Source organism: Dysidea avara, chromosome 15 (genome assembly GCF_963678975.1).
Source record: "Dysidea avara chromosome 15, odDysAvar1.4, whole genome shotgun sequence".
Classification (NCBI taxonomy): domain Eukaryota; kingdom Metazoa; phylum Porifera; class Demospongiae; order Dictyoceratida; family Dysideidae; genus Dysidea; species Dysidea avara.
Genome location: NC_089286.1, coordinates 1,264,437 through 1,288,777, shown reverse-complemented (window position 1 = coordinate 1,288,777; position 24,341 = coordinate 1,264,437). Strand labels below are relative to the sequence as shown.

Genomic DNA, 24,341 nt, shown 5'->3' with positions numbered 1-24,341 from the left:
CCACCAAGAGAGAGATACTAAGGTGGTCCTCTGGAATCTTTGACCCATTGGGGTTGACCTCACCCGTCACTATTAGAGCAAAGCTTTTTCTCTAGCAACTGTGGCAAGAACGTGTCGAGTGGGACATGCCACTGAAAGCAGACCTATCCACCGAATGGCATATTATTGCTGCCAACATCACAGATGCCACAATGTTCCTGTTTCCTCGCAAGTACACTGCCTCAACTCCACCTTCTGAGAATGCTGTTACTAACTTGCATGTCTTTGCAGATGCAAGCCTCAAGGCTTACGGAGCAGTTGCTTACTTGCAACAGGATCAGCAACCAGCTTCACTTGTAATATCCAAGTCGAGAGCAGCTCCACTTAAGCAGATAACATTACCGAAGTTGGAGTTGATGGCAGCAGTGCTTGCAGCGAGACTAAGTGATTTTGTTAGGACATCTCTGAATATTGACTGCACACTGTACCTGTGGTCAGATAGTCAAATAGTATTGCACTGGATTGCTAGTCAGAAGAAGCTTAAGCCATTTGTTGACCATAGAGTACGTGAAATACGATTGGTATCTTCTTGCTGGCAATATTGTCCATCGGCAGATAACCCTGCTGACCTCTTGACAAGAGGAATCAGTGCACAGCAGTTGGCTTCAGCAACTATCTGGCAACAAAGCCCATCATGGTTGCGGTTACACGACCAGTGGCCAACATGGGATCCATCTTCAGAAGCACTGCTCACTCAACTGCAAGAGGAATTAGATGACCAGCCAATTGATCAAGTCTCTGCTCATAGCGCTCATATCACACCAACAGGCATTTCGCAGGTCATGGACATTGCCAAGTACAGTAGTCTACAGAGGCTACTCGCAGTCACTGCATATGTACTTTGCTTCACACAGCATCCAAACAACACTGTAGGACACCTTACACCATCTGAGTTGACAATGGCTAAGTTGAAGTGGGTGCAAGCAATTCAACATGAAGTGTTTTCAGAGGAGATAACTAATCTTCAGTCACGATCACGTAATCGTCTTCCATTGGTGCGACAGCTAAGACTGTTCCTAGATGACCATGAATTGCTTAGATGTGGTGGGCGTATTCACAATGCCCCACTCTCAGAACTTGCCAAGTTCCCGTATTTGTTGCCATCTAAGCACCACTTCACAAACCTTGTCATACTCCACACACATGTTGCACAACACCACAGTGGTGTTAATGCCACCCTGACAATGGTACGCCTGCAGTACTGGATACCGTCAGGTAGACAGCGTATCAGGTCATTGCTTCGCACATGTGTCATCTGTAGGAAGAAAGCAGGTAGACCGTACCCAATACCAGACCCTCCACCACTTGTCAAGTGCAGGGTTAATGCAGTCCACCCATTTGAGGTAACTGGAGTGGACTTCACAGGTGCCCTCTATGTCCGAAGCAGTGATGGTGAACGGAAGGTCTATGTGTGTCTGTTCACCTGCGCTGTATCCAGAGCTGCGCATCTGGAAATTGTTAATGACTTAACCCTTGAGTGTTTCTTACAGGCATTCAGACGATTCACCAGTAGGAGATCTCTTCCAAGATTGATGCTGTCAGACAATGCTACCACCTATTTGGCCGCCGCCGAGGAACTGCAGAGTTTACTGTCATCTACAGCATTAACAGAGAACCTTGCCAGGAGAGGCGCTTCATTCCCAAACGAGCGCCTTGGTTCGGCGGCTTTTGGGAAAGGCTGATAGGATTGACGAAGTCAGCCCTGAAGAAGGTGCTAGGCCGTACCCATGCCACCCTTGAGAGTCTCCAGATCTTAGTGACAGAAGTCGAAGCAGTTCTGAACAATCGCCCCATTACCTACAGCTCACCTGATGTGGATGACCCCAGTCCAATTACTCCTGCCCATTTGCTGTATGGCAGAACAATTACCACCCTACCTTACCATGATGTAACAGCAGATGAGATTGATGACCTGACATATGGCAGTGAATCAGAAGTACGAAGAAGAGCCAAAGCCCAGACAGTAGTGTTAAGTCACTTCTGGAGTCGATGGAGTAAGGAATATCTCACTGTCTTACGTGAATTCCACCATATGACAGGCAACAATGTACAGACAGCAAGAGTAGGTGATGTGGTACAGATCCACGATGACACTCCGAGAGTTCAATGGCGACTAGGGATCATAGAACAGCTGAACAAGGGTGCTGATGGATTTGTTCGCAGCGTGCAGTTGAGGACTTCTACTGGAACGACAAATCGTCCGATAGCAAAACTGTACCCACTAGAGATTACAGCCTCAGAGACACCATCACTAAACAGTGACAATGACACTAGCCGAGAGACCAGCATTGGATGCAGTGAAACTGCTAGACCAATTCGTCAATCGGCAAAGAGAGGACGTGAGAAGATCAAGAAGTGGACCAATACCTTGTGTGCCCCCCCCCGGAGGATGTCGAAGATTGACAGACATTATGTAATGTTACTATATTTAGATTACTGTTTGTTGTAATGCTGTATGCGCATGCTTGTCAATTCAAAATATAGTTCGGCTTAAGGTGAAAGCACGTGTAGTTGTGTCGTCTAGACTGTCTCCCGTTACAGTGATTGGAGTAGTCAGTGTGGCTTATATCACCGTCCTTCAACCACTACACCTCACAGTGCGTGCTACTTTAAGTCTGATACTGTATAGTGGGTTTTCACCATAAATATTTTATTGTTGTGAGCAGTGGCTTAATGGATGAATTTCATAACAAAAATTGTCCCTAGCAACCAGAATTTTACAATATTTGTAGGGGTAAATGTCTATAGTAACATCTCCAAATTTTAAAAAAGGACAGCATATATAGGTCATGAGATATAACATTTCAAAGTTTGTCACTTTTCCATACATTGTCTATGGGAGGGGGCAACAGTTGCCCCTTCTGGGCAATCACATAAATAATGTGTGGGAAAATGACAAATTCAATTAATGTCAATTCTCAATTTAACACTATTTGTAGCTGTGAATCTCACATTTAACCTCTCCAATTTTTTTAAATGATAGAGTCTATAGATCATGAGATATGACATTTTGAAATTTGTGGTTTTCCCATACATTATCCATGTGATCGCCCAGAAGGGGCAACTGTTACCCCCTCCCATAGATAATGTATGGGAAAACTGCAAAATTTGAAATATCATAACTCATGGCCTATATATGCTATCCTTTTAAAATAGTCCATGACCTGTTATATTACTATAACAGTTCATAAAAAATGATATATGTGACCCAGTCTGGGAAAAGGGGTCTTATCGCCTATAAAGTATCGAGAAAAGCTGGTTTTAAGTATTTACTGTGTTGTAGCTCTGCAAAGGTTGAAGCTATGGGTATCAAATTTTCAGAACATCCACTGTGCAGGTTGCCAACAATAAAGTTTCCAGCCATTTTAGATAGTTTTTAAACCGAGGTTGGCTGTATCAGGCGAGCTCCAAAAGGGGAGGGAGGCGGGGGCCCGGAATGAGGGCAAGAGGCTATTCACAAAATTAAATGGGAAGGCGTAGGGATGAATTAGGCCACGTTATGGGCCATTCATGTCTCAAAATAGGCAGAAATGAAAGGAAATTCACAGCAGAGGTACTTACTCAATACTACAGACCTGTAAAGCCACATACAGCATTCCTAGGCTGACCAGAGCTCCATTCAGGCTCCACACAGCACGTACGGATCGCCAGTGGGCTTGGAAAAAGCAGCCAGCAAAAGCAGACCACTCAAGTCTCTATCCCATATTGGTTGTGAAATTAGATAGTTTGTTCATGGCTTTGTGTTCTGGGTGAAAAATCGAATCTGCTGACATGGGCGGTAAGACTCCTTTTCCCAGACTGGGTCACATTTTACATGCATCCCCTTGACAAATCAAATATAATACAACAAATCAATACTCACCTTTTAAAAAAACCTTTCACCTATAAACAGTACAAAGGAATTAAATGTACATCTATTTAATAAAACATATTCTTACTGCAACGAGATGTTTGATCAGGGTACTTCAAAACATGCTCCACAAAATTGAAATATGCATCGTTGACATATGATAACAGTGGCATAGCACCTGCAAGGTATACTAAACAATGCAATTGGTACAAGAACATTTAGTTCACCTAAATCTATTGATAAAACCTGATATCCATCATCTTCAGGATGGTAAATGTTGATATCAGCATGGTATTTTCCATTTTCAACACACCAAATATACTGATGTGTCTTAGAACTTGTCACCTTAGTTAACTTTCCACTTATGGGCATAAATACATCACTAGTGTTTACACTACTTTAATGTACTGTGACTGTTACCAGTCACAAAAGAGCTATTGCTCTTTGTCTTTGCTGAGGTCAATAACTTCATTAGTAGCACTACTACTTTTTACATACCCAACATCAATTTTCACTTTTTTAGCATCCACAGGTAGTTTCCTACCGTCCACGGTATTTCCTTCCTTTCTGTGAATGCTTTGTTTAATATCCTAGCTCCATTCATTTTAAATAGACTTTTTCCTTTCCACGTAGAGCTTTCAGATCAAATTTTTCTACTGCTCGTTTCACAAACTGTTCATATGAATCTGCTTGTGATGCTTGAATCTCAATGGGAGTTTCTTTAGATTTAGTATATTTTCCTTCACGACATTCATTCATGTAACTCACAGTAACCTGTAAATTTTTAGTAAAGACATACAGTAACAGTGTCATTACCAAGATGAAAGCTATGCATTGGTCTAAACTGCAGTTGTAGATTAGCATAATGCATTTTTTGGACTAGTCTATAGCTAGACACAGGACATGCAGATAGCACCAGCAAACTGGGCTGGTAACTCTTTAAACATTAAAATCATTGTGCTAGAGAGCTACAACTATTGAGACCAAGCTAACAATTGTATGCTGATACTGCTCTGCTGCCACAGATCATACATGGCTATTCCTTAATTTTGAAAAAACTAGCCATTCACAGGGGGGTTGGGCGGCGTGGCTATATGTTAACACTTTCTGGCCTACCATTGTAGCCTATCCACCAGCATTAAGTGCTGTATGGTACAACAGAAATCACCTATCACTAATAGTACACACAGGTACAGCTGTTTAGTAAATATACTGCATGCACGACCTCAGCTATTGCAATGCACATGTAGGCTTTGTAATTTTTTTAATTGATGCACATGACTTATATGGGCAACATTAATAGTTGTAAAATCCATAATGGTGCTTCAGCAACTAGAGTTACCAACCCAGTTAGTGGATCCAGTCAGTGAAGTCCAACCAAGGCATAGTTGCTAATTGAAAAACTTTCCAAGTCCGCCCAAACTCTCTCAATGGGATTTAATTTGCATCGGAACTTAAGAATAAAAAGGCCTTCGTCATGCTGCAAAAGTAGTTTTTCTAATTTAGTTTTTCATAGTTAAAATCATGCATTTTCTGCAATACTTTACGCATGTCGTCTGCCTTCATATTGGTAGTGTAGATCTTCCAACTCACCCGCTTTTAAGGCTTTTCACCTGCTCATCCACATAAATGTATTCATCACCCACATAAAAGTAATTTCCAGCCAGAAATCACTAATGCCTTCACTTACACAATCGGGACCTGAATTGGCATCACATGAGACACAATTAATATGATTGTGGGTTTAAATTTAATCACGTGAGAGGATTTTAAATAGTATGCCTATGGCGGGAATTTATTGCCGATGATATTCAACCATTTCATTGGATCAGTTCTAGTTGATATAATGATATTGTAACATATGAGCACTAAATTTGGGAGGCACTGATTAAGAAAAGTGAAGAAGCGATCACTACACTGACTACACGAGTGGCGCCTTCCAAGAGAAGAAAAGAAAGTAATGTTTGCGAAGTGGAGGTACGATATTAAGTATAAGATGGCCATTTCGTGGTTATAATCTGTACATATGCAGTGGCTGGAGAAAGTGGAATGAAAGTCATGTAATAAAAGTGTTCTGCACACGGAAAGTTCGAGAGTAAGTTTTGATCTATTGCTATTCACAAGAGAAACTTTAGCAATAGCTAGTTGATAATTCAATCTGTGCTGACTCAACACCACTTGTAACAAAGCATTTAGCCTAGCTAAGTCTACAAACTGGCTGTACAATACATTGATTCAGTTTTTTTGTAAAATATGTATGCAGCAACACAAATTTTGTACATGTATTACTAATAAACAATTAATTCTCTGTAAAATACATGTGCATAAAGTTCGGTGATAAGTAGCTGAAAGTGGTCTCAGTTTCAATCTCAGAGTGATCCTTTTTCAAAAATTTCATGGGGGGGGGCATGCCCCCAGGCCCCCCTAGAAGGCTTGTGCTTCGCACTGCAGGGTGTGTAGTACACCTCTATCTTATGGCCATGCAATTTCAGAAATGGCCAATCAAATTTACTTTTGATTGGCCATTCTGTCCGAGCAATAATTTTCCGTTATATTGTACACTGATATACCACACGTAGTTTAGTGGTATCTCTGTCACTCTTCACTACTGCATGGTGGGGAAGGTAATGTGTTCATCCCTCGTGTCTTCTTTGATCTGGGGACCACCTCTACAATTCCCCTTCTAATTTGATCCTGAATGGTATTATTGTATTCCTCCAACAGTTTAGGAGTTTGCTTAAGTCGCCTAACAAGCCCTTCAAGCCTTCTAACACTCAGAGTGTAATTGCCTGGTAAGGAATCATGAAATTCCTTCCAAGGGAGACACACCTCATACCGTCCAACCTTGAAGGAGATATTCTTCTTGAAATTGTCGTGTACTGATTCCTCTGCCCTTGTTATCCCAAGTGATTCCAGTTCCCAAAAGGAGCGCAACTGTTCATTCAGGCACTGGTTGCCCACCAAGGACGCTGCATCAGACAATAAGGTGTGGGTGATCAAGCTTGTAACTGGAGTCTCTGTGAGAATTGATGGAACAGGTCCTGACAGGACCCAGCCTAACTTAGTCATCATGGCTACGGGGCCAGTAGCACCACGCTTAACCTCTCCAGTTGCTAGTGTCCAGTAGTAATCACTCCCAATTAAGAAATCTACTTCTAGTGGTGAGTCTCCACTTGAGTCAGCCAAGTCAAGTAGTGATAAGTGTTCACAGTTCTCCAAACAAACTGAAATAGGCTGAGGTGATATAGGTTCACAGATATGAGGAACTACCAGTACGCTGAATTCGTGATTGGTTTCATCTTCATCCCTACATTGACAGCTTCACACAACTTAGAATCTCTCTTTGCACCAAAGGTCACAACAGACAGACGCTGATAAATTCAGTGGTTCAAGGTTAAGCATGTTCTTCACCTTGCGACTGATATAGGATCTTTGACTGCCACTGTCTAGGATAACACGCACCTTCATGACAGTTGCCGGGTTATGTTGATTGTAGACATTGGCCTGTGCCGTCTGGAGGAAGACTGACTTATCTATACACGCATACATTGAAGCGGATGTAGGTACTGTGCCAGTAAATGTTGCTGCATTATGGTTAAGGGTGATTGGCTGCTTTGATCTGACTTCGATTGTGGGGGTTGTTTGGGTGCATTCATAGTACTGGCTGTTGAGGTCGTAGTAGTAGTATCACTGGATAATGGTGGAGGCAATCCCTTTGTGCAAATACCTCTGTGATGTCGACCATTACAATTTGAGCATCTTATTAGTGAACGACAGTCACAACCAAGGTGACCTCTTTTCAAACAACAAAAGCAACATCCACCCCTTTTCAAAATGTCCTTCCGCGCCTCCACTTGTGTAACTGTTGTGCACGCATTTGACGGGTGTTGTTGTCGACAGAAGCAACATGACACTGTTGTTGGAGCTGCACTAGATACTAGAGTGGTTGCAGTGGGTGAATGCAGATCTGCAGGCTTCTGTTGTGGAGCTGGTGCAGGTTTAGGATTAACCCTCTCTTGAGCTTCTATCTCCTCTTCCACCAGTTGAAAGGAGTCAATTCAAGATTAACTCCTGTCAGCTTTCTACTAATCATAAGCTGCAGGTCAGCTGGTAACTTATTCAATAGGACTGACGAAAGCCAGCCTCCATATGTAGCTGAATCGACGCCCAGTGCTCTCAAACTTCTCATGTGGGACTCTACAAAATCATGAAACCTACGTAGAGCTTTCAGGTCTCGTGAAGAGTGAACTGCTTCAACATTCATAAGAATCTCCATGTATTTGGCCTTGATACGCTCAACATTACCAAATCGCTTCTTCAGTATAGCGACAGCCTCTGTGTAATTGGCTGACGTCAGAGAAAGCCCTGATATGGCTTCTTTGGCAGTGCCAGTTAATAGCGAGTTGAGGTAATTGAATTTGTCAATGTTTGATAGTTCTTTATTGCCATTAACAGAAGATTCAAAGGACTCCCAAAAGGTGGTCCATGTTGCGATGTCCCCATTAAAAGGTCATAGGATGAGCTTTGGCAGCTTCACCTTCTCAACTGGAACTGGTGTACGACCTGGCTCTAGTGTATCGGTGGATGCACGCGTATTGAATGCCCTGACGCACTTATCAATTCTAATCATTGCTGTATAGTTCCCTCCTTTACCAAATTCAACTATGGTTAATACTACATGCAAGCTTGATACTGTTCAACATTGCCTTTGGCCTGAGATGTGTACTTCCCCACTCAAATGCATCGTGAATTTACATCTGTCCTCTTAGTCCCATTTCTTTCTCCACTATCACATAGCCAGGTGTTAGTCTGCAATAAGGCATATGGCTTTGGTACAAAAATCTGGTGAATGCAATGGCACTACTCAAGTTGTGCTTTATTTGTAACTCTAAACAACAGGTAGAGCAAACTGGAGCAAACCCGTCAGACTGGCCAACTCACGTTTGGTAATGGACTTACGATGGAGGCAGTGAGTCAATTCTTGTTTTAGCTTGAGTAATTTTCCTGCCGGTAGGTGCAGCTGATTTGCCACAGTGTCCACTTCAATGCCCAAGAAAGTCAAGCAGGTGGAGGGGCCTTCAAGCTTGGACATCTCTAACCGGATCCCAAGCATACATGGCCAGGTTCGCCAACTATTACCCTTTGGTTTCCCTAGCTCCCTAGGTTCAACTGTAGGACTATGGGATAATACATTTACATTCCCTAGGTTCCTGGTCATAGTGTTAGAGAGTCCCTAGGTTCAACTACAGAACTGTGAGATGATCCACCAGTTATTCCTACATCCCACAGTTACAGGCATCAATTCCTTAAGTCCCTAAGTCCCAAAGTTCAACCTTAGGATTGTCTCCAAGTTCAACTACAGGACTGTGGGATGATCCACCAGTTTGTTCCTACATCCCACAGTTGCATGCATCAATTAATTAACTCCCAAGTCCCAAAGTTCAACCTCAGGATTGTCCCCAAGTTCAACTACAGGACTGTGGGATGATCCACCAGTTTGTTCCTACATCCCACAGTTGCAGGCATCAATTCATTAACTCCCAAGTCCCAAAGTTCAACCTCAGGATTGTCCCCAAGTTCAACTACAGGACTGTGGGATGATCCACCAGTTTGTTCCTACCTCCCACAGTTGCAGGCATCAATTCATTAACTCCCAAGTCCCAAAGTTCAACCTCAGGATTGTCCTCAAGTTCAACTACAGGACTGTGGGATGATCCACCAGTTATAAAATACCCTTAAGTTGTCTGAAGTCCTAGGCTTAACTGGAATATTGCTGTAACCCCTAACACTTTGTCCTAGGTTCAAGTACAGGTGTGCAAAGCCATTGTTTAGTCGTCCTAACATCCCAAGGTTGCAGGCACAAAATCCTTAAGTCCTTATGTCCCTACTGGTATGTGGTATAATCCTTTAGCCTTCCCCAAGTCCCAATGATGAAGACCTCAAATCCTTTGGTCCTTAAGTCCCTTGGTTCAACTACTGGAATGTAGTATAATCCTTTAGTCTTCCCCTAGTCCCAATGTTGAGACCTCAAATCCTTTGGTCCTTAAGTCCCTTGGTTCAACTACTGGATTATAGTATAATCCTTTAGTCTTCCCCTAGTCCCAACGTTGGAGACCCCAAATCCCTTGGTCCGTAAGTCCCTAGGTTCAACTACTGGATTATAGTATAATTCTTTAGTCTTCCCCTAGTCCCAATGTTGGAGACCCCAAATCCCTTGGTCCGTAAGTCCCTAGGTTCAACTACTGGATTATAGTATAATCCTTTAGTCTTCCCCTAGTCCCAACGTTGGAGACCCCAAATCCTTTGGTCCTTAAGTCCCTAGGTTCAACTACTGGATTATAGTATAATCCTTTAGTCTTCCCCTAGTCCCAACATTGAGACCCCAAATCCCTTGGTCCGTAAGTCCCTACGTTCAACTACTGGAATATACTATAATATTTTAGTCTTCCACAATGTCCAAATCCCTTGGTCCTAAGTCCCAAGGTTCAACTTCAGGATTGTATCCAACTTCAACTACAGGACTGTGGGATGACCCACCAGTTATTCCTACATCCCACAGTTGTAGGCATCAATTCCTTAAGTCCCAGGTTCAACTTCAGGACTTTAGGATAATCCAGCAATTATTCCTAGGTCTTAAAGTTGAAGGCCTCAATTCCATTATTCCCAAGGTTCACCTATAGGGCTACAGTGTGGTCCTGCAGGCCTTATGGCAGGCCTCTAGTCTTTTAGTCCTTAAATCCCTAGGTTCAACTACATGGCCACAGCAACAGTATAATCTTGCTGTGGTCCTTGAGTCCCAAGGCTACGATGAATTTTGCGACTGGTATTGACTTAGTTGTGCCTTTGGTTTGATTGTGTTATCCCTGATAACATTAACACTGGTGACAAATCTGGTTTGACACACTATCTATATATACATAATTACCAATTTTATCACCTAAATGTGTAATTCCTAAGAGAGTGCTAATAAGTTATTTAGCAATTGCATGTAACCATGCATTTAGCAATTGCATGTAACCAAAAGTTTATTGAATGAATTGTTTAAGTAATGACATAATGCAATGTTACCAGGTATAAATAACCTCATAGAACTTTAGATCATACATCTGAAAAACTTAAGATGTATTGTATACAACTCATGTGATTCTTCAATGCTGGTTGTGTAGGGTTTTTCCTGATCTAATATTGCAGTGCAGTCTAAGAAAAAGCAAAGGCAAAATAACTGAAAAATTAGTATAGAAGACTAGACAAAGATACAAGTTGTTTTTATTTATTAATATTTTACAGTATAAGTATACTGAAGCCGTTGACAAGTTCACATCTTCTAAATGTAGGAATTATGATAAGGTGAACTTGGATATTTGTGACTGGATTTGCGAAAGGTGTATATCTTTTTCACACATTTGACGCATCGGCAAACAAATTATCATATCAGTTGCCCCTTGCACCAATTAACTTTTTTACATATCAAATTGTAGCCAACTGATAAATATGATGGTAAATTCCAAGCAAACCGAAGCAATGATGCAAAAGTTATGAAGCTTCAAGAACAAATGGGTCAATTTTTATGTGTGAAAAGGTAATCCGGTCACGTTTGAAAAGGTTACTTGAGTGGTTTCTTATTCAAAGTTATAATGTCAGAACAGTAATGCTCTAGTAAGTGCACTGTCTTAGCTATTCCACCTATTCAATACATCTTGCACTTCTGTTAAAAACAAACACAGTCATACTGAAAGTTTGAGTACGTATTTGTCTCCATTTCCAAAATGGCATAGATCATGGAGACTCTAATGTTTTCATGGTATTTGACTATAAATGAAGAGGGAGTATTAATGTACTTCTATATGAAGATGTCGAGCTAAAAATAGCTATGGATATGTAAAGCACCAAAAATTGCAAGCTATTTTAAAAGGTTGTGAAAAATTTGGCTGGTATTAAGCAAATGCTGCTTCTTTAACTATTACAACCGTACCTGGTTACCTAAGATTGTCTTAAGGGCTAAAAGATTACTGAAGAAATTTACATCACAGTAAGCAATGCTTGAAAGTAAATATCTCAACGAAAGAGTTGTATGATGCCAATAGGATCAAATGGTCTACAGTTATATTATAAACCGCCACATTAGCTAGTTGCCTCACATCAAGCTGCTTATAGCAATTAGCAAGTGCTTGGCAATATAGATTTGTCTAATATATTATGGTAAAGTATGATGATTTTACAATCATTATTAGTATAGGGCCAAAATGGTCATAGTTGATTAGTATTTGAGAGTTCTCTAGAGTAAACGATCGAGTACTCACGAATACTAGTTACATGTAGTCATACCCATTTGGCATGTTTTGTACCAACCTTAAACAGCTTACAGCCCTCCAGAAACAACAATCATGCACACACTGTATTAAAGTACTGATGTTAGTGTCCCTGAGAAAATTATACTAATCAAGCTCTACAGCTTTTATTGTGTCACTCTCTGATGATAAACGCATCATGTGAGCTGGGTCACGTGATCTTACGAGTACTCAAAAAAGCTAATTTTGCTATCTGAGTAACAAATCCTTAGCAAGTACTCACCGAGTATTAGTATTGTTTCAGCCCTAGTTATTGTACTGCTTTACAGTGACCAGCACTGAAGGTCTGACAGCAACATGTGCTGCAGCCTTTAGAATTCTCCTAACCTAATAAAGTGATACCTGAGCCTAAGACTTAAAATTACTGACCAAATAAAGTGTAACAGAAAAGGGCCAAACTAAGGAAAAAAATCCCTCCTACCCCAAGAGTCGAACTGCAGGGAACCCAATGTCTAGTCGGGGCCACACTCAGCTGTCCTCCAGGAGGGATGGATTTTCTTCCTTAAACCTAAAGTATTTGTTATTGTACTGCTTTACAGTGACCAGCACTGAAGGTCTGACAGCAACATGTGCTGCAGCCTTTAGAATTCTCCTAACCTAATAAAGTGATACCTGAGCCTAAGACTTAAAATTACTGACCAAATAAAGTGTAACAGAAAAGGGCCAAACTAAGGAAAAATATCCCTCCTACCCCAGGAGTCGAACTGCACGGAACCCAATGTCTAGTCGGGGCCACACTCAGCTGTCCTCCAGGAGGGATGGATTTTCTTCCTTAAACCTAAAGTTATTATGTAGTTATTAGCATGATTAGCTTTCTTTTCATGTGATTTGTATACAAGAAAACCCAATGGTATAATCATCATCAGAGCAGCACTTATAAGACTGTGATGGCATCTCACCCATATTCTGCGTTATAATTAATTGTACGTTGTCCAGTATGACAGATTCTAGCAGGCTACACATTTTTGTGTCAATTTAAATATAAAGGGGGCAGACAACTATATCCTATAGCTTCTATGTATTCCTAATTATACAGTATGAGACTAGAGCCAACACAGTCACTATAACCAACAAAGCTTGATTATAAATACTTCAATAATTGTTGGGGATACAAGAGAGTTGAATTGGTTCCCACTGAAACCCCTATAAAAATGCACACATCTAAAACTATTAATGGACTTTATGAGTGGAAGAAAATAATGTAAGATGGATGGCAATAACTATACCAGTTGCAGATCTTGAGGCAGATCTATTGGAGTGGAAAGAGATCCACAGTCCTGATGGGCAGTTCAAGTTTAGCTAAAGAATGTTCTGAAATCATTACATAAAAAAGGCAGACACAGGAGTAAGGCCACTTCAATTTGATTTCCGATTTCTTCTCCTCCTAGTTGAATAAACTACAACTAGTCTTCAGTTAGTGTAGCTAAATAGTATGTATGCTAAATAGCTTACTGATCTGTTAGCTAGGTAGTATATTGGCTAGCCTGTTATGTTGTTGGTTGATCTTGTTGTTATCCCACAGCTGGAGCAGTTATAAAGTGAGTGATAAGTTTTGAGAGATTCAGCTGGCATTTGTTGGTTTGATAAATATTGTTCTGGAATGACATCGGAGAATTCAAATATCATTTCTTCATATTGTAGCTAAATGTTCATCAGCCTCAAGGTCCTTGCATTAGCTGCGATTTTTGGTCCACCTGCATGGCTTTTCAAGCAAGGCAGAATATATATCCTATATTAGCTCCATGAATCACTCTGTAATCTAACATTTGCATGAGTGCAAGTCCGGATACTTGTTATGCAAATAATCTATAAACACTAGCTTTAGTGCCAGAAACTGTCCAAAAGTTACTGTTAGCTGGCTATAATGCAACCAAAGCAATGAGCTACCTAGTATTCATATGGTACTGCACCCATCATACAGGTCCTCTAAGTATCCATGTTGTTTGCTAAAACACCATGTAATTCATAATGGACAATAGAATGTCCTGCCTATACGGCCCACCCATATGGCCCACCCATATGCTAAAACCTTTATGAACAGGATGAGACACAGGGAATCAATTTGGAATGGCTTAAATAAATAAATCACATGCAAATGTATTACGAAAGTATTGGAAGCCAACTTTTAGCTCAGAGAAGTCAGCACTGGTTGCATGTACTGAATACCATAAAGAAGTGGAAGGAATCACCTTTAATAGTGCTAGTAGTAATAGTAATATTCTCACTTTTAAGGATTTTACAATATGTTACCCTTGACAACTACAGTTGTTTCTGAAGCTGCTTGCAAATGTACACGTGATCCCTCAAACATCTGAGCCATACATCTGTTCTTTACAACTAAGCACCTTTTCTTTTTATAGACACAGATAACCTACTTAGATCAATAAACAATAGTAAAGGGATACATACATTCAGCATGTTTAAACATTCCACATCAACATTTATATCATGTTTGCCAATCACATGTGCAAATTGACAATTGAAATTGCATTCACAAGCAATTTGAAAATGACTGTACCTGTACACCGTAAGTTATAGCCATTCTTTCTAACTGTAAGCAATGATTTCTTAGTGCTATGTACAACCACATAATACAGACAGAAAGGCAAGCAGAAATGTGCAAGCTATATGAATTAATTGTGTGCCCCTTAAATTACTGTGATTGTACTAACCTATACCTATATTATGGTGCTTGTGTGTTATTCTCATACGTATACTGTGCTGTGCTATCTAAAATTAACTTTTCACTGTTCTTGCTCGCTGACTGTATCAATTGCCACCTTTTTGGGTTGGTTGGAGGTAGCATTCTTGTTAGGCCTCTTCTTGTTGTTTGGCCTAAAGCAATAAATTGAGTATACATAATCATCATGGACACCGCATACCTGGGAAACCACTGTTTCATATTCAAGACTGCAGGTATATATATTTCAGGCTATATTTAGTGGATATTATTAGTGATTGGATTTGCAAGAACCCCATATCATGTCGTTCATTTTAGAAGTCCATTTTATTACATTTTTATTACGTGGGTAACCAAAGGAGTGTTCAGTCATACTTTCAGCTCTAAAAGCTGACTCAATACCACAAATAAAATTGATTTGTACAGTGTTTAATATGAAACCCAACTGTGGGACATTTCATTACTTTTCCTTGGTCGTGTGTCCCCGAGGATTTACTCACTAGTTACAGTAGTGGTTCATTTATTTTTGTTATTTATCAGTATTGATGATTTCTCTGTCTCAGTCAGGTGCTTAATAAAAGTATTATAACTTGCGAAAGGAGTAGTGCTTTGGAGTTGTAAATTTTACCATTGCTATCACAGGGCAAATTTATTCCTGTGTACATTTCATCGTCCATATTCTTCCTGTGGCCACAGAGAAGGTGACAAAGAACATGCATAAACAACTCGTCCAATGCAATTCAAAAAATGTATATTTTTGTCTCTTTGTGAGCAAGGACATGAATCTGAACATTAGCAAATATTTCTTAATTTGTGAAATATGATGAATATTATAGCTTTTGCTGTGAGCACCTTCTTTATGGCAAAACTGGTCCTATCAGGTATCTTTCAATATTTCATAAATATTTCACCCGTGCGTATTGTGAACTGCACTGTAAAAGTTTCAATTCATAAACAGGGATTCTTGCAGATCTAATTGTTTTGTTTTGCAGATGGGTCTTAGTAGTTGTAAAAAGAAACTGCCATAGAAAAAAATGCTGGGGAAGCCTTTTGAAGAATTCTCATTTTAACTTCATGAAAAAAACTAAGTTAAAGTGCAACAAAAGACTTGCAATTGCATACATAGTACAGTGTAACCTGTATTAACGGTCACCTGTATACAAATACCACCTCTCTATAAAGACCACCTTTTAAAATTACCGTATCAGCCAGTTATGCACTAATCCACCTGTATGAAGCAGCCACCTGCCTATTAAGGCCAAGAAATTTTGGCCCGAGGGTGACCGTCTTAGACAGGTTTCACTGTAGTGCCAAACCTGTTATTATAGCTAGCAATGTGACTATCTTGTAACAGGAAATTCAAGTATATCAACTTACGGAATAAAATTGGGCTTTTCATATGCTTCGCTGTATTGTGCCAGGGAAACATCATGTGCCATTAGCTTTTCAGAGAATTGTTCTTGATCTTCAGGTAGGTCAGGCACCTTTTCTTTGACAAATTCATATGCCTATATGGTGACAACGGAAAAATGGCACTGCATGCTCAAGTTGGCTATATAGGGAGAACAGTATGAAGACAACTTTTACAATGTCAATATATGACGATCATATTATGTGCTTTACTTGTGATATCCACTTAGTTAAATACTAATACCTTTATTTTAATCATTTCCCCAATTGACAATATTTTAGTGGTAATTAACTGTTCAAATATGCAGTAATTGGTGTTCAAATTAGAGCTAGCTAATGCACTTAACTCTGCCTTCTTTATTGTGTAAATACCTAATTTTGTGAAGTCATTTTAATTAAACATTCTTGTTTGCAGAAGTTGTAATACGACTGGTGGTTACTAAAAAGAACAAAGAATTATCACCTCCAACTATTGTTTGAACAAAGGTTGCACTTGGTAAAGTGTCCTAGTAAAGTGTCATTTTCCATTTGATTAATAAAAAGCATTTTATCACGTTGATTGGTTCAACTTCAGAATGAACCAAGTTTTTATGCATAGAGCATATGATTTTCTTGACACAGAAAAAAAGGTTGATTATGTGCTATTCATCTTATTACTTTTCATACTCACTTGGTGTGATGAATGTTTTGAAGCTGGCACTTCTTTCAATGTGCCTAAACCATCTCGATGTAGATTTTGTAGGGCTTCTACAGCATTATCTTTTTTCCCTAAAGATCTGAATCTCTTGGCATTTATAATGTCTGTTAACTTGATTAAGTTTCCAGGAAATAATAGAAAGAAGCTTTCAGCACTCTGCTGTGATTCATCAGCAACCATTGCTTCTGATGTTCGGCCTGCCATGTATGCTGCATGGATGCAGCAAACATCAACAAAATTTGATGCTGCTTTAACGGCATCTGGAATAATATCCCATTCTTTGTTCCCTACAGGCAAAGGGTCTTCATCAGAGTTTCTTAATCGGAATAATATGTTATAGCAGGCTGCAATCCTTAGTGTTTGACCAGCCGACTTGCTTAGGATGCCTATTGATAAAAAAAAGTTAAAGGATTCAAAAGATATCATAGTGCTCTCTAATACATTACATTGGTACATATATACATGTGTAGGTGGCCCACATGCTGTAGCAATATATTCACAAACAATTAAGGATTTGGGTGAACACATACCATCTATAAGCCCACACACTTGTATACTGTATAGGACTCCTGGCCATGTATGTGTCATGGTATAATTGGCTGATAGTTAAATTAATTATTTTAGATGGTGATTATGACTGTGTAAATTTAAAATACAGTAGAAGTCAATTCAAGCAAGATTTAGACTCTGAGCTTGTAGTCTTGTAAAGATACCACTGGGTAAATTATATTGGCACACTAAAATTTTGCAGTAAATAAACTTTTGATTATAACAGTGCTGATGATCGAAATTGTCTAGCAAGCATGTGAGGTTGTCAGCAAGCATGTGAGGTACACATGGCAGGTGTGTGAAGACTCAAACAAAGCAAGTTACATTTGCCTAGTCAATTGCAAGCTACCCTGTGTTGCCAAGAGTCCATATTTTAAATGAACTATAGGTTCCACCGTATATATAGATCGAGGTATGTTTATTATTTGCTCCCGTTTGTAATTCTCCTGGCCTGTATATATACATTCACAATGCAAAATTCACTATACATGTATGCATGCACTACTGTAGCATCGTTGTGAGATAGATGTATGTGCTCACTGCATTTGAGACTCACCAGCAAGTAGATCATCTAAGCCTGACAGTTGATTAACAGACAATTGAATTTCATCATATCGTTTTGCAAATGTCTCACTGCTTCTGCTGGTTGCACTGGTAAAGCTAAATCGAGTGGTTTCAATAGACCCTTTTGCATTTTTCCAGATCTCAACAAACAGGTCAACTAATAAAGTTAAGAAACAACAGTATGTCATAATAATACTATAATAGCTTTATTGTGTGAGCAGTATTGTGTTTCCATTAAGATACATACCAAGGTCCTGATAAAAGTCTTCATTAACTGGTTCGAGCTCAGAAAATTTTGAGCAGACTGGCTTTGGAAATAACCACAGAAATCTCTGTGACAGCCCCTTTTCTGCGTTGCGAGGAATCTCAATAAGAGTTCTTGCGATCGGTGGCTGGTTAAAACCTCCCACTGTCAAACTTGTGGTATCAATGTGAAAGTTGGCATCACCTGTAACTGAAACAGAATTATAAATCTAATATCGAACCGAATTATTTGCATGCTGGAGATTCGGGGAGATTCGTCATGTGTGATACAAAATGCCAACAAAATCAATTTACCTACCAGATGTAATATTACAGATCACAAAACAACTGTTTAGGAGACTTTTTCTGTAAAAAAAGCTGAGATGACATTCCAATTTATTTGTATCTGAAAGATAATAAAATGAGTTCTCACAACTATAAAGTATACCTCTGACTTTTGTTAGTTAGAATGAAAAATACGGTTAATAGTATAGGGGCTTGTCTAAAACAGAGGTTCCATTGGGCCTTTCAATGCCCTGGTTTTGCAACTGGTTTAAGGAAAGGACAATAAAATTTTAGAATAATTTATATACAGTTGTTTATGTAACTCCCATATTAAAATAACGTACCAGTGCTTCGTGTCCAAGCATTTCCATTATACATCTCAAGAAACATGGACAATTCATTGCTGTCATTGACATTCTTTCCGTTAAAAATGTTAATCTTACAAAGAAATGAGGACAGTTCATCAAACATTCCTAATAGTCGTCCATCATTTTCGGTCATTAACTCTCCCATTTTTTGGAAGCTAGTGTCTTTCATTTCCCAGGTTACTTCATAGTCTGCTGTCTTAGGGTTTTTGATGTGCACTTTTGGCAGAAATCACCAAATTTTGCACAAATGACCATTTATAGGTACTAACCAAATTCTGATATAGGACACGCCCCTTGTGTTTAATTAACATGCATTTTGCATAATACCACCGTTTTGATACTTAATTTGTTTTCACTATTGTAATAGAACTTGTAGAACTTGTTCTGTAGCTTTCATACAGTAATGGTAAATATTTTGAAGGTCATATGATAATCTATAACTGTAAATGGACACAAAGTTAATTAGTAGATGATGTAGTTTCCTGCGGCTGCCCATAACATGTTCCTCCACATTTACATCTGGCTGTGCACACTAGACCTTTCTTATAGCAGGTGCATTTTCCTAAACAGCTTTTTGTACACCCACACCTAACCAGCTCTTGCAGAGCCTTTGCTGCTTGAGGAAGGGGAGTCCAAAAAGGTTCCCACCCACACTCCGACTCAACCCATCCCCATGAGCCTGGATTAGGTAAGACTTGTCCCGCCACAAGAGATTGTCCCCATACATACCCAGCTTGATAAGTCACTCTCTTTATGTGCTCTATCAGAGCTGCCTTGGTTGGTGGTAGGTATTCAAATGTACGGGATGACTGGGCAAATATTTGCTGGCGTGCTTTGTTGACTTCAGTCAAGGAAGAGGTTGCAGAATACAAAGAGACAACAAAGCTCTCGAAGACTTTGATATCCTCTGATGGGAGTGTGAGGGGCCTTTCCATCAGGTGGCACAATGCTGTTGTGAGTTCTGGTCTTGTGGCCCACTTGAGATATGCCGATTTCTTTCCTGTTCCAGAAAAAAAAGATGTGGTCACACCCTGTAAGGGCATGAAAACCAGGAAGAGCACGCGTTTTTGCAGGAGACATGGCACTGCAAATATCGTGAATGGAAATGTATCTCATCTTCTTGCCCTTTCCAAATGTCACCCATAATTTCTCTGCACCAATCTCGTTGAAGAAAGAAATAGCTAGGACAACAACATCAGTGTCATTGGCAATGATTAGGATACGCTTGTATCCTTGTGATGCTGCATTTGCTGCATGCAACATTACTCTTGTATCAAACTCCTCATGATTGCATGGAGAGAGAGGATACTCAGATCGAATCATGTCATCATCAGCACAAGGATTTCTGTGAACAGTTGTGTCAAATGTTGTAAAGACAACCTTCCCCTCATCAAAGGTAGACTGGGCAATCACTCCTGATAGGTGCTGAAACAGTTCAGTCTTGTTTGCTGAATTGCGAAGGTAGCTGCTCCAGTTCTTTGGGAACTTTCCATCACTCCGTAAGCGCTGTCGCACTCCAGCTCCCCTGCTCTCTCTAGTTGTTGCCTTCAGGCTGTCAGAGAGGTACCGGTCCCAGATGACATCAACACGTCCAGCAGTGATCAGATGCCGCTTGATGAATGGAATCACCTTCTTCTCAGCATAGTCATGGAATGTTTTTATGCTTCTATCTGATCCCAATCCATGAACCATGTTTGCACCATCAATGAGTTTAACATCCGCTTCACCAAAATCAGGCAGTGAGTCTGTTTGCAGACATGAGACCAGGTCAGACTTTTGTCCACTCCTCAGCTTGCCATTCTTGGACAAGGATGGTGGTGCATCGAGGTTTTCAACTTCAAACAAGCTGTCGGCATGGCCTTCTCTGGCTTGCAGTGAGATGTAGAGCTGCCCAAGTAAGTGCATGTCATCTTTTGTGCTGTCCACATGCTTCTTGCGTATTCGTGTTTTGTGTCTATTGCTGGGAAGAGATATTGTTCTTCTTGATGGGCTCGTGCAAGGAGACAACTTGAGACTCCAGGCGCTCTTTCACAAAGGCTAAATGTTGCTTTTTCCCCTCTTCATGAGCACACATGACACTTCGAGCAACCTCATCTGACATAACCTCCTTGGTATCAAGGATGGTGATTTCATCACTGTCTTCCTCAAAAGGATTCCCCACTTCTTGGAATGCTGTAACAAGTGCCTTGGTATCTGCGGCAAATCTGTTTTGGACACTTGCACTCTGGTCATGATGCTTGGGAATGGAGCGCTTGCTTGAAGTCATGCCAGCCTCAAACTCTGCAATCACTCGTGCAACTTCTGGTCCAGCCACAGACCACTCTGTAAATACACACTCATCACCAAGATTAAGATTCCCACCATGCATTTTCAGTTCCTTGTTCAGCTGCTCATGGTTATGGTCAAATCCAATCAAGGAAAATGGATTGTTTGTCTTGGCAACAGTGAAGAAACCATCATCAAACTGCTTGTAAAGATCTGGGTGTTTGTACTCTAGGTTCAACATATCACGCACATGAACTGGAAGCCAGCGAGAATAATTGTAGTGATCAAGAATGAATGCCCAATCTGCAACCTCATCCAACGTCCTCACGTACAGATCAAAGTCACCAACACGAATAGAGCGTACAAAACGCAGAAGTAGCATCTCCATGTCATAAACTGTCTGCCAGTATTTGAATTGAGGCAATGTTCCTCCCATCTTGGCGCACCATTCAATGAATGGTAGAGGTTCATCCGCATTCTCCTGGCACTCACATGTGTACTTTGTGTATGCTTCCCTTCTCAGGATTGAAAGTGACAAGGCTGTGACCTGATGTGGGTAACGTGTCCTTGTGACATGTGAACCCTTGAGCATTGCCTCAGCCCGACCTGGTGTAGTCACTTCAGCATCAATGAGAATTGCTATCCAGCCACTATCTCGAAGCCAGTCACCAAGCAATTTCAGAAGGAGCATTTATGAATGGAGTGGGCCCAAGAACACTAAATAGTTATCTTCGTTGAACTCTGTATTTTGGTCCCACTGAATGCCTTTGGCAATTGCATAGAGTGGTTGGTCTAGCGTGATCACTGGTGTCTGCCCAGGGTTCAATTTCTCAGTTGCTCGTTGGATAACTGACATGGCATGGTAAATCATTGGGGAAGTACTGGCTTTGTTTCGGAAGATTGGGAGCATTGAAGTGATACAAGGTAGACGGTCCATTAGTGACTGATTGGAAGCGCAAAAAGCTGCCCATGAAACAGTGTCACCTTGGCTGAAATTATCCCTCTCAAAAATTGACTGTGCATGTGTAACCCAGCGTTCTTCTACTAAACTGGATGGGGTTGCACCTCCTGATGGTAGCAGGTTATTGGCAGTCAGGAGCATTGATTCTGTAGAGTCAGAAGTTTGGGAAAGAGCAGGTGGTGATGACGTGGAAACGTGTGCTGGTGGCCTACAAGGTCCAGTAACAGCTGGTAAAGGGACACTTTCAGTAGAGACTTGCACTTCCTTTATGCTTGTGTAAAACCCTGGTAACTGAGCAATGCTAGACAGACCTAGAGCAGCATCACGGTAAAGCTCCGCACTCCTTACATTACCTGTGCTGGTGGCGGTTGGAAGTTGGGTAAGGGCACATCCAGTACCATGCAAGGCATCTTTGGCATCACGGTTAGTTGGGTTAACATCAATGTTATCTGCACTGCCAATTGTCACCAACCCCTTTCTCAGAGTTGGCCCACAAGGTGCACCTTCTGCCTCAAACATCTTGACAACAGAATTTCCCATTATCCTGGAGATATCTCTCACTCGAGCGTAAGATACACACACCCCAAGTTCATGTAACTTGTTTATGGTTTCTTCAGAGTGTTCTGTAGCAGCATATACTTTTAATGCAACATAAACTGGAAGAGGTGTCTCCCTTTCAACTCTGTGTCGGATGTTAGTAACTGATTTGGTTGGTTTCTTCTTCACAGCATTGTAGATCAACAACTGAGCAATTGCTAATGCCACAGACTTCCTGTCATCAACTTCCCTATTCGAGCTATCTTTCACTGAAGGGCCACACAACAACATGCCAATAAAGGATAACAAAACTGGAGGAACTGACTCCTCCTGTACATTGGTTGGAAATTCACCACTAAACCCTTGTTGAAGGTCAAAGATTTGTTCCCTGAGGTGAATAGCTGTTCGAGCCACGTTACAAGCATCTTGATCTGGAGTCTGATTTAGCTCACGAGCAGCAGCTTTTCCAATTGCACTTTCACATGCAATGTAAAGCTTTCTATCAGACATTTGACCACTCATCCACGGTATTTGTGACAGAATGCGCTCTTGAAATCGACTTGTATGTATCCTGTCAGGGACCACGCCACCCAATTCATTTAGTCTAGCTGTGTACAAATTAGCCAGCTCTGTTACATAATAAGGGCCATCACTATCATCCTCAATCACATATGCTACCGTTTCAGCAAGGGCAATACCTTCTAGCTCAGATTGAGTGACCTTGCCCTCATTACGCCTATTGCGCAGATAGGACCTGTGACGAGTGTAGTATTTCGTCATGCATTCTTTGTGATACACTGCATCTTGTGCAAAGAGATCACCCCTTGTAAGTTTACCAAGCATATCAAAGTCCTCCAAGTCAGTAGCCCATGCTCTCACACTAAGGTCACACTCAGTAGAAGAGACACTTAACAAATGACCATCACTAATGCCACAAAATAGACAAATGTTAACTTCGCCATGACTTACACTGCATCGTCTGGTCTTCGCTGGACTTGCATGTGTTGGTTCCTCAACTGTAGTATAAGGTCGTTTTCCCTTTCTGTTTAACCGAGTGAGCTTGTTCAAAGTTAGAAATAGCTAGGAACAATTCTGCTGCATGATTGGACTATTTAAAACGGATACAAACTATAACACATGTGTTATGGTGAGTATTAAATAGGAACTTCCTAGTGAATGTTTAATGGAAACAAAGCAAATTATGTTTCTAGTAACTCTGTGGGTAGAAAATGGAGTCTAGTGTAAGTTGAAGTCTAGTGTATTCAAATATGCTAATTAAGGGGTGTTAATTAAACAAAAGGGTGTGTCCTATATCAGAATTTGATTAGTACATATAAATGGTCATTTGTGCTAAATTTGGTGATTTCTGCCAGAAGTGCACGTCGGGTCCATATTTTGATCCTAAGACAGTGGACTATCATGTATTAAAAAATTTAGGATACAAATTTGTCACATCACCGTAACACCCCTACTTCATTATATGCTACAGCATCTAACATTTATCGACTGAATTAGTATCTATATAGTAATATACACATGAATAAT

At 40.5% G+C, this 24,341-nt stretch overlaps 1 protein-coding gene across 1 annotated transcript; it reads left to right on the top strand.

Annotated features, from left to right (window-relative positions):
• The first annotated feature begins 125 nt into the window (after positions 1-125).
• Positions 126-2,720, top strand: LOC136245971 (uncharacterized). The gene is made up of 4 exons (XM_066037422.1): positions 126-1,469; positions 1,553-2,378; positions 2,581-2,636; positions 2,706-2,720. Exons 1-4 carry the CDS (start codon positions 126-128, stop codon positions 2,718-2,720), a joined length of 2,241 nt encoding a protein of 746 aa, XP_065893494.1.
• Positions 2,721-24,341: the final 21,621 nt, after the last annotated feature.

Coding starts and splice junctions, on each gene's coding strand:
- LOC136245971 (XM_066037422.1), top strand. CDS start 126: ATGCCACTGAAAGCAGACCTATCCACCGAATGGCATATTATTGCTGCC. Junction 1,470..1,552: donor TGTGTCTGTTCACCTGCGCT/GTATCCAGAGCT, acceptor ATTCACCAGTAG/GAGATCTCTTCCAAGATTGA. Junction 2,379..2,580: donor TCAATCGGCAAAGAGAGGAC/GTGAGAAGATCA, acceptor CTCCCGTTACAG/TGATTGGAGTAGTCAGTGTG.